At 37.3% G+C, this 17,957-nt stretch overlaps 1 protein-coding gene across 7 annotated transcripts in view; it reads left to right on the forward strand.

The window, feature by feature from the left end:
- The window catches only part of LOC128099428 (contactin-4), a 1,007,148-nt gene that overhangs the window by 474,358 nt on the left and 514,833 nt on the right, over positions 1-17,957 (forward strand). For all 7 annotated transcript variants that reach the window (XM_052721339.1, XM_052721341.1, XM_052721340.1 and 4 more), the window contains one exon: positions 11,931-12,078. In XM_052721339.1, coding sequence (XP_052577299.1) covers positions 12,024-12,078 — 55 coding nt within the window. In that variant the 5' untranslated portion in view covers positions 11,931-12,023. The remainder of the gene's footprint in view (positions 1-11,930; positions 12,079-17,957) is intronic.

Raw genomic sequence — 17,957 nt, forward strand, 5'->3', positions numbered from 1 at the left:
GCCCCTTATCACTGGCTACTTACTAGTAATGGAAATGTCTCCCCCTCCATAAAACTATTAACTGCAAATATCCTCAGGAATGAGTGGGACCCAACGAGCCCCTCCCATTTCCATGGCAGGATGTTGACAGAACCAATCTTGGGCAGATCTTTTGTCCACTGAAGTTTTGAGATGATTGTTCAAAATAATATTCTGTTCTATCAAATAGCACAGAATCCAAACAAATGAGATTTTACTGTTTTTGCCTGGTTTGGTTTATTGTTTTTACATTTTGTTTTGGTGTCTTAAATGAAGAGCAGAGGGTCATTGCATGTCCTAAAATCCTGCTCATTTTATCACAGAGGAGACCCAAATTTGCACTAAGTAGAACAAAACTCTTAAGATTGTATCACTAAGTCTTCTTCTACCAACAGTCATTTGTTGCTTGGAGTTCTTTGTGAAGGGTTGAGATCTCAGAAAGCTTTCTCTATTCCATGTTAACATCTCCATGGACATTGCCTTTTTTCCAGTCTTGTTTAGGTAGACATTTCTAGGAAAGACTGTTTTACAGCAAACTACCTGGTATTCTGGCTCTTAATAATCTTTTATTTCCCTTCTTCTGTGATGAGCCTCAAGCTACAGATGCAGTAATTGTAATTTAGATGTATCCTTTGGGACTGGGTCCTTGTGATCTATTGATCTCTGCAATGTGTCCAGTTGTTATTTTCTTTGATGCTTTCCATTTGTTGTTGAAATGAGAAGCTTCTCTGATGATGAGTGGTAGCTACACTTACCAGTGAGTATGAGGAATGATTTAGAATATAGGAAGGAATTATGCTAATCTAGCAAAGTGTTGGTAATAGATTCTTTTCTTTGTGCATTATGGTGATATAACATTATATGCAATATCTCCTAAGTTTCTCTATAAACTTCTGAAATTTGTGGTAATATCTCTATTTTAAATATGAAAAAGTAGAAGATAGGAAACAGCTTCAAAGTCTTAAAAATCAAGAATAAACATTGGTTTTTCAACAAAGACCATATATTTTCTTAATTAGTACCTATGCCCTTATGTTCCAGCTCTACTGGATTAACATAGTGTTTAATTATTTGTTTCATGGCAAAACAAAATGATTTCCATGAGGTAGATCTTTTTTTGTTCCTTGCTCTATCAACCCCAGGCCTGTTGCTAGTATTCGCTGAATAATTTGTAAGATTTTATTTATTCCCTTTATTGGTATAGACCATCATAGAAATCTTGGGGACTGTTTTTGCTGAAAATCTTCTGGTTTTGATGAAGTAAGTACAGACTCTCTTTTAAGCTCCCAGATATCTGATTTGCCTGTCCGAGCAATCGGCAATCTGTGAATAATGATAAATATACTAGTAAGCTTTGCTTCCCCACTAAGTGCGTGCAAGTAAAAGCCCTGAACGTTGCACGGCTCTTGCCTCTTTAAATCTGACACCTAATGTATTAGGTATTAGAGTGTTTTGTGCTTACCTTTAGCTCTTCTTTAGTTTAGGTGATTAAAAAATGCCTGTTGCTGTCTGTATTGCAACACGCTTCATTAACAGTGATTTATTTGGGAGTTTAGCAGAATTGGCACTGTGCAGCACTCCAGTGGGCAGGAAGAAAACAAACGTGAGATGGTTGCTTAAGAAATGTTATTTCTTCTGCTTGTGGTAGGAGCCCAAGAGTCTACAGAATCTGCTTTCCTGTACTCAGAAAGCAGGGGTAAGAATGTCGCTTCTGGTCTCCGCCTTTGGTCCCTAGTCCCCAACTCTCTCTCCTGTCCTGCTCATTCAGAAGGGAATCTAAGAATTTCCCCTGTGGCATTAGGCACTCCTCTCTGCATTGGTTTCTTCCCAATGCCCAATGACTCCAAGCCTTGCCCATCTTCCTTCTACAAGTTTTCCTGCTCAAAACCATGCTCAGCATTTTCTAGAAAACTCCAATTATAAATATTTTTCTCTCATATTCTTTTCAACAACTCTGCATCTTCACTGTTGTTTTACCAAAGAAGAAAGTGAGGTTAACAGAGGTTAAATGACTTGCCCAAGGTCAACAGCTAAGTGGTAAAGCTGGGATTTAGACCTGCCTGGTATGACGCTACAGCCAAAATGCTCAACTACCAAAGGGGAGCAAAGGTGTTTTTATTTTATTTGCAACATGTATTGATTTTGTCGTGTCTATTTGAAATGCTCTGTTGAGAAGATTCTGGGGCTGCCCTCAGGCTAAGCAGGAATGAGTGCCAATCAATTAACACTGCTCTCGGAGGGAGAGGAAGAAGGGTGAGGCACAAGGCATGTTTCTTTCCTGAGCTACAATTTACTCTTGTTCTTGTTTTTATTGTAATGAGAACACAGTGAAATAGCAATGACACTCTAATGCAAAGATGAAGCATCAGAGTCATCAGAATGAAAGAGGAAAGCTTTGTTTTTATAGGCTATAGTTGGCCCCACATAGCTACTTTGGTAAATTCAAGAGTAGTTAAATGTCCATGAAAGTGACACTTTATAATTCACTGCTGAGCAGGATAGAAGTATTCTTTGTGTCTTTGTGTCTGGTGGCAGTGTTGTATGACTTTACACACACACACACACACACACACACACACACACACACACATATTTTAATCTCATCAAACTATACAACAAAATAGTTTATGCCTCTATGTAAAATATACCTCAATAGTCTTAGGAAGGAAATATTTAAACTCAAAATTAGTCTCTTCCTCAGAAAGCTAATAAGGAGCAATTTACTTAACCTTTAAAATGAAAATTGTGTTGCTGCCTTCCTTAAGTGTTATTTTAAAGATTATGTTACTTAAAGCTTATACACAGGTAACTACTTCTCCACAAGAAGTTCTGTGAGAGGTGTCTATTATTTATCATTTCTGTAGTAATTTTGTATTATGTTCCCTTATTGCATTACCACCATGACTGAAGGTTTGAATCATACCTTCTTTTGTGATGATTATTTCCTATTATATTTTGCTATGTGTTCTCCATACATGTAAGCTTCGTCTCTATGGAAAATTATGAATAACATTTCAGGTGAACTAGACAAATTTTGTGTTTTCAAGTGAATTATAGAAGTTTTGAGCCCTATCTGTTTGCTTTTTTTTTTTTTAACAGAATTTTTAAAATATTCAATGCCTATGCTGGCGAGATGACTCAGCAGTTGAAAGGCACGTGTGCTCTGGCAGAGGACCTGGGTCCAATTCTCAGCATCTGTGTGGTGGCTTACCATCATCTCTAACTTCATTTATGAGGCCTCCTTCTTCTGGCCTCTGTGGGTACCAGTCAAACACATTGTACACATACATACTTACAGGCAAAACATTCATACACATAAACTGAAAAAGAGTCTTTAAAAATAGTCAATACCTCATTGTCCTGAATTCATGGCACTTATTAAAGCTGATATGCTACCATGTATATTTGAACTTATTGACTAGATCCACTGTGATAGAGAAATCAGGATAAATACATGATATACAATTAAAATATAACTAGATAAAGAAATCACTAATGCCAAAAATAGCAGAAAGAGAGAGTGAAGGAAGGAGGGAGGAAAGAAATGCAATCAATGAGGCTCAGATGAATTTTTTATCCAAATTACATGATATAACTAAATCTGGAAAACAGTAAAAGAAGGTATTTTTGTTACTGAAAATTACTGTGTAATAGAGAAGAATTCTTATCCATAAGGTAAATTAATAGAAGAGAAAAAATTAATAAATAGATATAAGAAAAACTTAATTTTCAATATTAAGAAACCATAGAAAAAGCCTAGCATGGGAAGCCATTCCCTGAGAGGAATGAGAGTGAGAAAGCTGTGTTTACATATTCCTTTTAATATATTTAAAAGTTAAACAAAAGTCTAAGAGTCAGTACAGTAAGCTATTTCTTAGTGGAAGGTATGGATAGTGAGTCTGTGTTTGTAGCTAGGGACTCAAATTCCTGTAACACTGTGTGCAGAACTTAAAAGCAAGGTATCTCAAACTATTTTTGAGATGAGGAACTGAGAATATAGGAACTGCAGTGGTGACAAAGGCCTGGTGATTGCTTTTTATTTAACTAAATGTGAAGAGACAGCTCTTTTCTGAGATAACGGTGCAATTCAATGTCTTAGTAAACTTAATGCTCTGGTCCAGCACTCTCTAACTGTTGAAGGAAATTGTGCAATGAAACAGTATTACCACTGAGCCTGGACCCCAGTTATTCTGAAGTTTAGATCAGTGATGTATTTTTAATACTCATTGTGATTATTAGGAATACTTTGATTTTTACAGATGGGTCCTCAGTAGCCATGTATAAAAGTCCAATATCAAGTAAATGTTTATGAGGAAAAACTGCATTGAGAAATTGATAGTACTTTTAGATGAAAGAGATCCTTCAAGAATTGGAATGAGTGGGCATACCGCTTCAACTCTTTCTATAAACCAGTAACTTCTTAGACCTCATCAATCTTAGTTGCTATTAAACATCTGTTTGCTCTTCCTTGGAACTTCAAACCCATCAGGTCCCAAGCAGAACTATTGCCCTCATAAAAAAAGAAAAAAAAAAAAGGAATTGGAATGAGAACAGAAGGAATGAGTTAGCAGTTCAAAGTACGTGCTACTCTTCCAGGAGACTTGAATTCAGTTCCCTGCACCCACAGTGAGTTGCTCACAACCACATGTAACTCCAGTTTTAGGAATTCTGATACTCTCAATTGAAATTGAAATTAATATTGCATAGCTGCCTTCTACCATAGAATGTATCTGCTTAACATAATCATTATATAGAATCAACAGAAATAGAAAGTACTATTTGCCTATAAACTCTTTAATTACATGGTGACTGGGGTTCACCATTTCTTGAGGTCCTCTCCAATGTGGTCTTGGTTGATATCAACAAAATCAGCATCTGAGAGAGTGAGTGGGGGGTACATGAAGAATTTCAGCTCACTCATGTTCACATCTTAGCTGTGACTTCTCAAATACATTACCAGTATTCCTCACATTCTTGCCCTAAGCAATGCTAACAATTAAAGCAAGCAATGGTCTTTTTCCCACCATTACTAGCAGTCTAATCATTACAATCTCCAGTAAGTTGGCAGGGTTGGGTACCACATAGGAATTGAAGAGTTGTAGTTAGAGAACAAAGTTAATACAAAAGAGAAAGTTAAATGATCTAACTTAAGAAACATGAGTTTTCAGTATCCAAGAACCTTTAAGCCAGATGGTATAACCATAAAACACATAGATTACCTATACTTCTTATTTAATTATAAGCTAACTTGTATGGTCACTTATCTCATCTACCCAGGTAAGTTTAAAATGTTTTGTGAGTAGAGACCTTGACCTTTGTAATTTGTACATTACTATTTGCATAAAAAAGTCTGTTGATTGACTGATTTTAAGATCAGACTACATTCCATTTTTCCATCTATATGTTAGGCACATTGCTTTCTGTGGAATCCCACTTTTCTACATGTTTTCGTTTATGTTCACTGCTTTTCCACCACTGTGATTGACAGCACCCCTCAGTAGCCAATTGTAGAGCTAGAAAGCGATCAACTATACAATGCAACTTCAAATGACCGTCTTTTAAATTCATGAATTAAAAATGCCAGTGCTCTCAATAAATAATAGTTAGCGAGAAAACCAAAGTTCCTGTTGTGCCTACACATGTGGGAGAGGCATTCTGAATTAATGCTTGGGAACTGTAGCGTTCTGACAAAGACTCAGCCCTAAAATCCACGTTATGCTTTGCATGGTGAATGCTATACACGTTCTATCCTTTAGCTTACTGATAGTCCAGCTTGGCTTTGGCAGAAGACAGCAGAAAAGCAGAAGTAGAGGAGAGAGTCACCATCAGAACATGATGTCAGACTTTAAAAGACATTTTACTTTCCAAAAAAGAGCTCATTGCTTATAGCAAAATGTCAACTACTTTAGTATGAAGACATGGATTTGAATAGAGCCTGTATTGATTTCTGAATATTTGACCTTGGAAAAGTTCCATACACACTCATATTCTAATTTTCAAAGCTGTAATTCTATAAAGGACAGTGCTACCTGACCTCAGAGTAGTTGCAAAGGTTTAAATGGGAAGTGAATATAAAAACACAGTACATCCACAAAAGATGTTAGGTACATTTATTCTTCCATTTACATGCCAACTATTTAGTGACTCCCTTTCCAACAAGTAACTATTGTTCTATGTGTCTCTTTAATATCAAAGGAGAAAACAAAGAGCCATTCCTTCCTAAATTTAAGAACTCAGTTTGATGAGGAGCAAGGGGGTGGAAAAAGCTAAATTTGAATCAGAGCCTAAGGAAGAATAAGCATTTACAAGCCATTCTGGTTTACTTTAGAATGCCCTCTGGTAGCAGATAGAGGTGGATGTGTGATTTCCAACCTACAGAATATCTGACACAATTAACTCTCCCCAAACCACATGGTTCATGATAAAACCAGAAGAAACGTGCTTCATTTCAAATCCAGCATTTTCCTGCTTTGTCTTCATGATTAGAGGCCTTGAAAACTGCATTATAAATTAAAAGCATGCTTAGTAATTGGGGACATAATTGCCTTGTTGACTAGGAGAGAAAAAGAGAAGAAATAAATATCCATTGCTCTAAGGAGTGGCTTGGACAGCAGATCTCTACACAGGGAAGTCAGCTGATTGGGATCCTGTCCCTCCAGCTCTATCCCTCCGCTCTAGCTCTATGCTTGCCCTTCTAAAGCAAGTTTGAAAGTCTATGCATGTAGAAGTTGTTCCTGAGACACAGGTCATGATACCCAGTATTTTATGTTGTTTCTGTGGATCCAAATTCAGGTCCTCATTCTTGGGAGAGAAGTACTTTTCTGACTGAGCTAGCTTTCCTGCCCAAGTTCAAAACGTGTAATATGCCACGAAGACTGATGGAAAATTAGCATTGGATTTAGCAACTTTTTCCTTTCGTATTCTTAACCACAGCCTGTTCCCAGCTGTCTTTAAAAAGGATGACTTCTAAGCCAACTCTAGGACAGTACCAACGCTGAGAGGATCATGTATTTTCTCCTTAATCTTTCCAATAAGCTCCGAATTTGTATATTTTTCCAGTTACTTTGTAGATGAACCATGCAGCTGGAGAATTATAAGTTCAAGATGAGAGCACATGCTGGTGTGACAGGGTGCACTTTTTACTCTTTTGTGTCTCTACAACCTGACACTGAGATCCGTTTCTTGACTGTTGATTTTCCCAGTAGTTGAGATTAGGAAGCTTTTGCTCCATTATTTGACAGTTAAGATTGATTCATGCAGCCCCTCTGAAGTACATTTTTGAAGACCTTGCCCCAAGGATTTCTGGATACCTTCCCCCCTTTTATTTTTCTGCCTTCACAACTTTCCTTAACAGACTCACTAGATGCTTTGTGTGGAATTATAATTACTGGTTTATTTGCCTTTCACAAGTAAACTGGAAGCTCACTGAAGACCAGGGCCTACCTTTCTTGTCTCTGCATACCTACCACTTAACCCTGTCCCCACAACATGCACTGAATCAGCACCATTTGAATGCCAACATAATTTTAATTTAACCAAGGGCCAGAACATATATTAGCACATGGCCAGGCTGTGAGCATACAGTCCCAGAAGCCAAGGCTCTCAATGACAGTCTGAATCATTCTTTTGTAGTTTCTCCAGTGTTTTATCCTTGTGTACAATTACTAGTGTAGCCATTGGGGGAGATTTCACTTGGTATGGGATTGTATATATATATATATATATATATATATATATATATATATATATATATATATATAAAATGTAGACTTCTCAGTTATCCATCTCCGTCTTCCTCAGAGAAAAATAACCAAGTTCTGTTTCATTGTGCAGCATCCTCTCCAGGATTTATGTGTCAGTCCTGGAGAAGATCTCAGAGTTAGTGCATAGTATACTACCTCTGCTGCAGCCACCTTCCAATAAAGCAGAGAGAGCTCAAAGCTGCACAGGAGATCTATTGCTACCATAACTCTCAGCTTATCCTGCACCTTTCTTTTTGGCGCTGGCCAGAAAACTGAAATTGTGAAACTTTCTATCCTGCACCACAATCCCACATGAGGGTCATGAATCTCCAGCACCCTTCAGAAAACCTACTGCTTCTGATAATCCTGTCCACTAGAAAAATGACTGTCAAGGACACCATTATTTCTGATTATTAAGGGTGAACCTTATCACCCGAATGTAAATAAATGCCTACACTGTTCTTGAATTTCTCCATCTTTAGAATCTTGAACTCTTCAAAGAATATGCCCTGAAATAGTATCATTATCATGAGCTAAATCTTGGTCTTGTAACTGGATACATTTCCTAAGCTAGTTTTAATTGCTCCTAGAAACTGCTTAACATTGTAGATCAATCTCTAGATCTGAGATGACATTACCCTGGCAAATTAATTATTAATACTCTGATCATTCTCTTTAGACATTAATAGTTTTCATTGATCAGCACATCCTGTTTATCCAAAATGCCCTAATCACCATTCATGTTATAAGAGTATCTGAACACAACCAATTAGAGACACAAACCCCTTTCTGCCTCATCAGCAGATCACAGGTCAAGGATCTCTCTTGTCTTCACAATGTATTAAGTCTGGTTCTATCACAGGTGGATCTATTTAAGGCCACAAAAGAGGGATGAGTTCTCTAATGATGAGAGCTCCTTTTCTTTTGTCTTTCTGGCAGACATGAAGGTTTTTCATTGGCCAGGTATAGTAAATTAATCCTAAGAGCACATTTTTACAGAAGCCTGTATTTGCTCACAATGTGTCTGACATACATGAGAATGATATGAGAAACTTCAGGTTATATTCAATAAATAAAAAAAACACCTAGGGGTTTCCACATGTGTACTTGCATTACATTTATAATGTAATTTATAATGTATATGCATATTCATAGATGTGTGTGTATTGAGGCTGTAGTAGTCATCATATCTGGTAACTGGTGGGGTACTAGAAAGTTTTAAAACAGGTTTCATAGTCTTAACCAGGACATTTCTCCCAAAACAACCTTCATAGGAAGCCAAGAAATACTTAGGACTACACAGCTAGTTACTGCCAGAGTTGCCAGCTTCCTGACTCTGGAGTTTGTTTTTGTTAAGTGGTTGTCAGGTGTATTGTAAGAGTTCTACTCGCCTTCAGAACCAAGGTGAGGGGAGGGGGACATCACCTTGCTAAGAGCTTTCTAAGCCAGAAAGTTTCATCCTTTCACAATAAAGGCATAATTTATAGTTGATGAAGTTGTGGCTAGCTGTCTCCACTGGAGCATAAGCTCCTACAAGCAAGAGACAGTATCTTGTTCATTTAGGCAAGTCCCTTGCATCTGGAAAGCAGATGATACTCCAAATAAGTATCATGCATGGCTGCCTGCAAGATGTGTGAAAGAATGTGTGGATGACAGGAAGCACTGAGGGCATGTAGTAATCTTCTGGTAACAGAGTGAAATTCATTTAATTTTTGTCTTTCACTAGATTTATTGCAAAATAGCATCACCTAAGTAAATATCTTAGTTAGATTTTTGTATTGCTGATATAAAACACCATGACCTTGGGGAGGAAAGTGTTTGTTTCAGAATGCAGTTCCAAACCACAGTCTATCGTTGAATGAAGTCAGGACAAGAACTCAAACAGGGCAGGAACCTGGAGGCAGGAGCTGTTGTAGAGGCCATGGAGACATACTTCTTACTGGCTTGCTCCTCATGCCTTACTCACCCTGCTTTTAAATAGAACCCAAAGACAGTCTGCCCAGGGATGGCATCACCCACAATAGTCTGAAGAATGAAGAAAATGCACCACAAGCAACTCTACTGGGGACATTTTCTCTCTTGAGATTTCCTCTTCCCAAATAACTCTAGCTTGTGTTAAATTGACATAAAAATAACCAGCCCAATGGATATGTAATAGAAGATTTTGAGATTATGAAATTATTTCAGATTGGTGCAAGCACATAAATAAAATCCTTTGCAAAAGCATTATCTGTAGACTTTAGTGGACTAGGTTGCTAATACAGGTAACATTATACTATTTCTACACTCATCTGCAGATTCTGACTCATCAGTTTTTACTGAAGGCCTAGGATACTAACTACAGTTAGTAAGTTCACTCCAAGAGTATTAATTTGGCTCAATATAAAAAAAAAAATCACTTACTATGCATTTGTAAATTCTTTATTTTAATCATTTTTTAACATTTCATACACATATATGCAGAATGTGTCTTTATTAGTCTTATTCCCCACCCCATCCTTCCCATGCTGTCATTCACACCAGTCTCTTTCCAAGATTCATGACATTTGAGTTGATTTTTGACCCACTTAGTTAATTAGAGGCATTTGTGTGAGCACTGGTTGAATTATCTAGTGGGGTCACTGATGGGGACAAAAGAGAAGGCAGTGACTTTCCTATTACTTAGTAGATCAGTACCACTAAGTCAGCCCTTCATCCCTGTTTGTGTAAGTACATGACACACTGTGAGCCTGTTCCCCCTCATCCCTCAGTACCACCCCTTCTCCCAAGTCCCCTCACATTGGTTCCCTTTGTTCCTCCAGGCAGTTTTGCTTCTGCTTTCATGTCATCTGTACCTGTATGATTTTAAATCTCTTTGAGACAGGGATCCATGCATAAAAGGAAACAAATGATATTTATCTTTCTGAGACGAAGTTAATTTACTTAGATCGTCTCTAGTTGTATCCATTTTCCTGAGAACAATATAGCCTCTTCCTCTTTTTTTAATTTTGTCTTGCATTTCTCTATGTGAATCCAGGTGACAGCAACTCATAATTGGGAAGATATATTTCAATTGACACTGGAGTTGTGTCCTTTGGTTGCCTTTAGTTTTACCCCAATTTTTCTTCATTCTGTGAATTACCTGAGGCAGCTACTCAATGTAGAAAAGAAGGTTTGTTGTAGGTTATAGTTTTAGAAACTCAAAGTACAAACAGTTTGGTACAGACCCTGGCATAACCCTGAGCTGAACAGAAGGAAAGAGTACATGCAAGAGAAAGAGACAATAGCAGATAGGAGCCAAGGGATGAGTGAGTCAGCACTTTCTGTCATAAATCACTCTTGTAAGGATTCATGGGTCCATTGAGAGCTTACCTTAATCCCTTCTGAGAACATTTCCTTCAAAGGTAGAATGAGGTCCCAATGAGTCCTGCCTTTCTCAGATTTCATCGTCTCTTACTTTATAACACTTTGTGCCAAGATCATGTACATGAACCTTCTGAGAGCATAACCACAAAAGTCCTGTCCGTACTGTAGCACAATTTTAAAATAGAATATGGAGTACAGCGAGGAAATGCATGAATTGGTAGAGTAATTGTAGTTTTCCTATACAATTCCAATCTGGAAATTCAGAGTTCACCTTAAGGCCTGCAAAAGCTCACATTATTTATCTCATTCTATGGACATTTCTCTATTTAATTTTTTTTTTGATATATTATTTTCTTGGGAAAAAAATAACAAGACAGGATACTAAAGAACAGAGAATGATCTTGTAAATCAAGGTCTCTTCTACTGCCTTCAAGTTAATTCCTACCAAATCAGGAGAGATTCTTGTTTATTACCAGTTAATACAGGGGCATACCAGCCCTTGTCCTTGCCTATGTATTGTTTGAAAGAACAGAATATGAAGTGGGCTAGGCATGTTGGTCTTCATTTATAATCCTGGCACTGAGGAGGCTGAGGCAGGAGAATTTGAACTTTGGAGCCAGCATCGTCTGTATAGAGAAGCCCTATCTCAAAATAAAATAGAATTATGAGGCTTATTTGTCTTCATATTGATAATTTGGTGTTCTTTCTTTTCCTTCCATATTTTCCACAAGTGGATTTTGTTCTTATTTAATTAAAGGTGGATATTCAGGGACCGTAAGGAGACATGGAGCCAAATCTCATTGTAATGTCTCTTCTTGTCCACAGATTAAAGGTTGCACAAAATTTAAAAGGAGCAGAAGCAGCAGTTCTATTCACTCGTTATTGGACTTGAAACTCCTTTGACCTCGGAAACTGAAGATGAGGTTGCCATGGGAACTGCTAGTACTGCAATCATTCATGTTGTGCCTTGCAGGTAGAGTGTCATTTCAAAACTTTTTGATTTAAAAGTGCCACTGTATTTCACACTAATTCAAAAGTGGGCCTTTGCTTTAGATGGCAATGGTAAAATCCTAAGTGTGCAGGTTACTGTGGCTAACATTTGCTGACAGTGGTGAACACACCTTCTTGCTGGTTTTTAACTGGCTCTTTTCAGGGTGCTCTGTCCAAACATCATAGCGATGTTTCATCTGTCGACCTTTCCCTTTACAGCTTTTTAAGCCATTATTTAGTTTGAACATTGTTATTTTTTACCCATCCCAGGGCTCAATTACATAGAGGTGTTAGGCAGTAAATCTAATGATATAGTCAGAAGTATTGCCTATTTGTTGTCAGTGGATGGGATTTTATCTGAGTAGTTCTTTCTATCTACTCCATCTTATTAGTCTCTGATTTTCATTTCAATGCCCCTATAGCCTACTGGGAAGCAGAAAACAAAATACAGAAGGTTTTGCCATATACTTGTGGGCAAGCATAGAAAAGAGGCTTTCAAAGTTCAAATGTGCCATTTATTGCTTTTTCAGTTTGCTGGGAGATTTGAGCACTTGACATGTGTGATTCAGGAGTGATGCGTTGTAAGTCTACCTGGGCTGGAAATTGTTTCCTGGCTTGGATTAGTACATATCTTTCACAGTCTTTTTAAATGACTCTGATTGACCTGATTCGTTGTTCATGGTGTTAATTCCTAAAGGGACATTTGAATATTTTTGAATTTTTTTTTTGACATGAAGCAAATAGAGCTTTTGGATCCCTATCCTTTTTAACTGATTCATCCATTTAGACATTATAGGATAACTTGCATTGGGCAGGTGCAGGACTGGAACCTGAACAGAACATACACAGCTACTATGTTCTTGGAGTTCTAGTGATACACAAGTAGACTGCCAATTGGAGCAAAGACAGCATCATCATGTGTGGGTCCCTCACTTCATGGCAGGCACTCTCCTAAGTATTTGTTTTTAACTCATTTCATTCTTACATTAACCGTAGGAGGTAAGTATTTACTAGGTTTTTTTTATTGTAATAATGGACAATATTGTTGATTAATCAAGCAGTGGAAAAATCATTGAAATTCATAAATCCTGGACTTGAGACTTCTATGTCTCAAAATCAAGAAGACTAGTTTTGAACACCATGAAATATATTCTTTTAGTGGTATTGTCGATTTTTGCCAGGTCATGATTGAAATTCACCTCTGAAATTGTGCTTTGCATTCTTTTTTTGTTTTAGAACCTCAAACTTTCATTTATGAATTGTTTACTTTGTTATTTTATTAGTGTATTGGTTGTTTTAATTTGTTGTGGTGTATTTATAATTCTTTGAATACATTTTCTTCAAATTCCAATTTTAACATCCTTACCTGGGTTGGATATACAACATACTCACTCTTGCATGACTTATGAACATTTTGGAATCCTTTTTATTTTAGATATCATATTTATCTCCCTTGTGTATTCAGAGCCTAAACCTTCCACCGTCTCAACAGTATAACACAAACTGCACAGGTCAGCTGGATTTCTCTGATACCTAATTCCCTAAAGACTTTGACTGAGGTCCTGAAATTTTATTTATCATAATGACTGTACACAGATATCCTCTAAAATATATAAGAGTAAATAGATTTCTTAGCTTTACCAGAAGAAATGTATGCATTTCACCCAGTGTTCTTTAGGAGATATCAAGAAATTAAAGGGTATGAAATCAGAAAGATACAAAGCTTTTCAGTTGTGTTTTGAAAGATTTGCAGTCTCAACCCAAAAATGAATGTATTAATATTTCCCTACCATATGCCTCTTTCAGAGTACATAAAGTCAGGCTTTAATTAATGTTTTTGTTTTCTTGCTATTTGTCTTGATTTCATTAATTTCCATAGCACTCGACACTCTCAATGCTGAACAGATTTCTTCAACTGCTCATTTTCATCTTTCTGTGTACCATCCATATTTTTCTATACTTCTTTAGTCTTAAATTTCAGAATAAATTGGCAAAGACAGTATGTATACTTGTGTTTACCATAATTATCACTTCTCAAATATCCCCTTTCCTGATCATTTTCTGTTCCAAATATATAACCAGGCTACATGTGCCTAGGACAAATCCTTTAAGATTTAATCATTGTTCAGGGGCACTGATTGGTGCTTTTTAGTTCTGTGTGTTTTCTTTATTTTTTTCCTATGAAATAATAGGCTCAGTCTCCAGTGATAATTAAAAAATACAAAAAGAATACTTGTAGCAATCATCTAAAAGTTGAATTGCAAAGTAATTTACCTTATTTCTGCATCTCTAAAGCCATTCAAATCTGGGATGACAATATTATACTTTCTAAAAGAGCCAGGAAACCATCAGATTGGCATCACATAATCAGGAATGGTAGTGACTATGAAAAAAATCAACATTGGCTTGTAGTTCTGTGTGTGTATGTGCATATGTACTTGCACCCATAGTGTTTGACATTTTATTTATAATTTCATGGAATTTCAGTATCATAATATTAATGAATCAAATTAAGATGTGTCTTAAAGAGACAAGATTTGTGCAAAGAACCACAAACTGGTATGTATGCTTGATGCAATTCTTACCTACTACTTCGTAATTATTTTCCCCCTAACATTTGATTTTCTTGTCATACAGAAATGATATTATTTATAATTGGACTGTAGGGTCAAGAATATACCTTTACTATACCTAAGATTTGGTCTCTATCATTATTTCAATGTGTCCCACATTGAATGTTACATAATCAATGATATTTTCATGACAACTATAGATGAATTAAAGCAGCATTGTTCCTTTTTTGCTCACAGCTTTTATTTCCCCAATTTCTTAAATTTCCTTCAGATCACTTATCAGTATCTGCAGAATATTATTTCAGAGTTGTGTTGTTTTAGAGGCTAGTATTAGCTGTATTGGTTTAAGAGTTTGTCCTTTTAGTTCACTGCTACATACCCAGCATCTAGGGGCATAGCACATAGGGCTAATATTGATTGAATGAATGGCCCATACTGGCCAGTGACATAAAACAAATAGAGAGGGAGATGGAGAGATAAGAGAGAGAGAGAGAAGCAGAGGACAGAGAGAGACAGAAAGAGAACCAAAGCACATATCTCCAATTCCAGGCTCTAGTGTAGTTATAGGATACTATGGGGTGCTCTGAAATTGTCTTTATTATAGCTCAATGAATGAGTATCCTATGAGGCTTACCCCTACATGTATTTTTAAATTAGAATCAAATGTATGTATAAAATATTAAAATTGCTTGGTATTGTTTAGTATCCCTGGAAGTTTGTATCATATGTTCTTGGTCCAATAGCCTGTTACACATTCTGACTTCAGCTACAGCTCTAGTGGCATTTTTCTATATTTCTCTGCCTCAAGCCATTCTCGTACATCATAAGCATGGGGAACCATGAAACTAACCCTCTCCTTGGGGGCAGTTCTCAGCCAATGGAGCATGACAGTCCACAAATAAATGACTCAGTTTTCTGTTATTTGGAGAGTCAATTCTTAGGCAGTCTTTTCTTGCAGTGCCTTAGGGATCCCCAATAGGAAAAACCCCCAATGCCCACAGTAGCAGCTTCTGCCTTTCTGTTCTTTACTCTTGGATTTTGGAATTGCCTCCAGATAAATTAACTGTTTAGACATTCTTCTCTCAGACACTGCTTTCAAGAGACTGCAAACCAGTAACATATGCACAACAATCAAGAGAAGACAGATACATGATGTTGTCCATATCAGTAATTAGGAAGACACCAGGCAAGAAGCACAGCTTTGCCAAATGTTAGAAGAGCTGACTTCATATGTTTATGCATATATGCCTAAGCATGCTTGTGCTTAAAGAAATTGATACACACACAACTTTATAGAGTCAAATCTATAAATGTCTAGGTTGTTCAACTGGATAGCTTCACTCTTTCCACTGTTTACTAGTTTTATTGTTTACCAGATGTTGGACAAGCCATTTTGCCTCTCATGGATTCAGTTTACACCTCTGTGTAATGAGAGACTGGAACAGATGGTCTTTAAAGAACCTCTTTCAACTCTAAAAATTTACAATTCTCTCCATATTTGTGGTTTGAGATACAAATATGTATGGTGATTTGGTTAGAACAAAGTCTAAGATTTTATTCAATTAATAGGAAATTTCACACAGGTCATATGCTTTACAACATGTTCCAAATTCTGTTCACATTGGCAGAGTTTGAAAGAAAGAATAAAATGGCTAGGCCATATGTGATGTGCAGCAAGAGGTGTGAAGACTTAAAAAAAAATCCTCTATGAATGTGTAAAAATATAAGCTTGGTACAGTCTCAGATCATCTTGGTTTCAGAGAGGCTGAATTTATTCTCCTCTCTGTTTGCCATTTACCAGCTTCAGCAGTTGTCTCTTTTTGAGAATATTGTTGATTTGTATACACACACACACACACACACACACACACACACACACACACACACACACCTATGCTGCTGTTATAGCTGCATCTGAAGGTAGGTGATGGAGAAAGGTCCTGGATAATCCATAGGAGAAATATTCTAAGATTAGTCTGAGATTCATAAGTAAGTATTCATAAACTTGGAGCAAGAAGGGGTGTTGCTAGAGTTTTCCTGCCTGGCCCACAGTCAGGACAAATCTCTCTCACCTGCCAGTCCCACAGCTGCTCAGACCTAACCAAGTAAACACAGAGACTTATATTGGTTACAAACTGTATGGCCGTGGCAGGCTTCTTGCTAACTGTTCTTACAGCTTAAATTAATCCATTTCTATTAATCTATACCTTGCCACATGGCTCGTGGCTTACCGGCATCTTCACATGCTGTTTGTCATCATGGCGGCTGGCAGTGTCTCTCTGACTCAGCCTTCTACTTCCCAGCTTTATTCTCCTCCTTGTCCTGCCTATACTTCCTGCCTGGCCACTGGCCAATCAGTGACCTATTTATTGACTAATCAGCAACACATTTGCCATACAGACCATCCCACAGCAAAGCGGTCTTCAGTAGAATAGTGAATTATAGGGATGTAGCTCGAATATGTGATAGTAAAAATGATAACCAAAGGTCAAAACCTGAAGTAAGAACACACAAAATAAAGTTCCAGGTGTGTTTCTGAAAGTTCGTTTTAGGATTAGAAAGCCTTGGTCCCTGCAGTAGAAGTGGATTGTCTGTGGTTTTGGCTCACTACAAGCCCTGAATGTAAAAATACTCAATTGAAGTTATCCATATTTGTAGGTAGAACTGATGATCACATTTTTGACACTTTATCAAAATGTTACAGCACAGCACTAAACCAGAAAACATCTTGACACCTCATTCTTTCTTCATTATGTCCCTATAGTCTCAATAGGAAGAGATAATACACAAGAGTGAGTTGTAAGGCTTGATCTCACAGTGCAACCAGGTATATTTCACTTTCAAAGACTTTCCTATTTTTCCCCAGATAAAACAGAAAAGGAAGTAATAGCCAAATAATTCCAGTTCTAAACAGATTCTGTAGTAGTTTGGATTAGAAATGACCTCTATAATCCCAGCCACATGAACACTGGAGTCCCAGTGTTGGCACTGTTTGGGGAGGTTTAGCAGGTGTGGCCGTGCTGGAGGAAGTATGTCACTGTGGGTGGACTTTGAGACTTGAGCCACATTCAGCCTATTGTCTCTGCTTTGTGCTTATGGTCAAAGATGTGAGTTCTCAGCTTCCTGCTACAGCCTCCATGCCTGCTGTGAGCTGCCATGCCTCTGCACTGTGGTGATGATAGAATCTTGGCCCTCTAGAACTATAAGCCCAGTCTATAGATTGTCTTGGTCATGGTGTTTTATCACAGCAATGGACAAATAACTAATACAGATGTTTAAACCTACTGTG

This window comes from Peromyscus californicus, unplaced genomic scaffold, assembly GCF_007827085.1.
Source record: "Peromyscus californicus insignis strain IS unplaced genomic scaffold, ASM782708v3 Scaffold_6__1_contigs__length_162567912, whole genome shotgun sequence".
In the NCBI taxonomy this organism is placed as follows: Eukaryota; Metazoa; Chordata; class Mammalia; order Rodentia; family Cricetidae; genus Peromyscus; species Peromyscus californicus.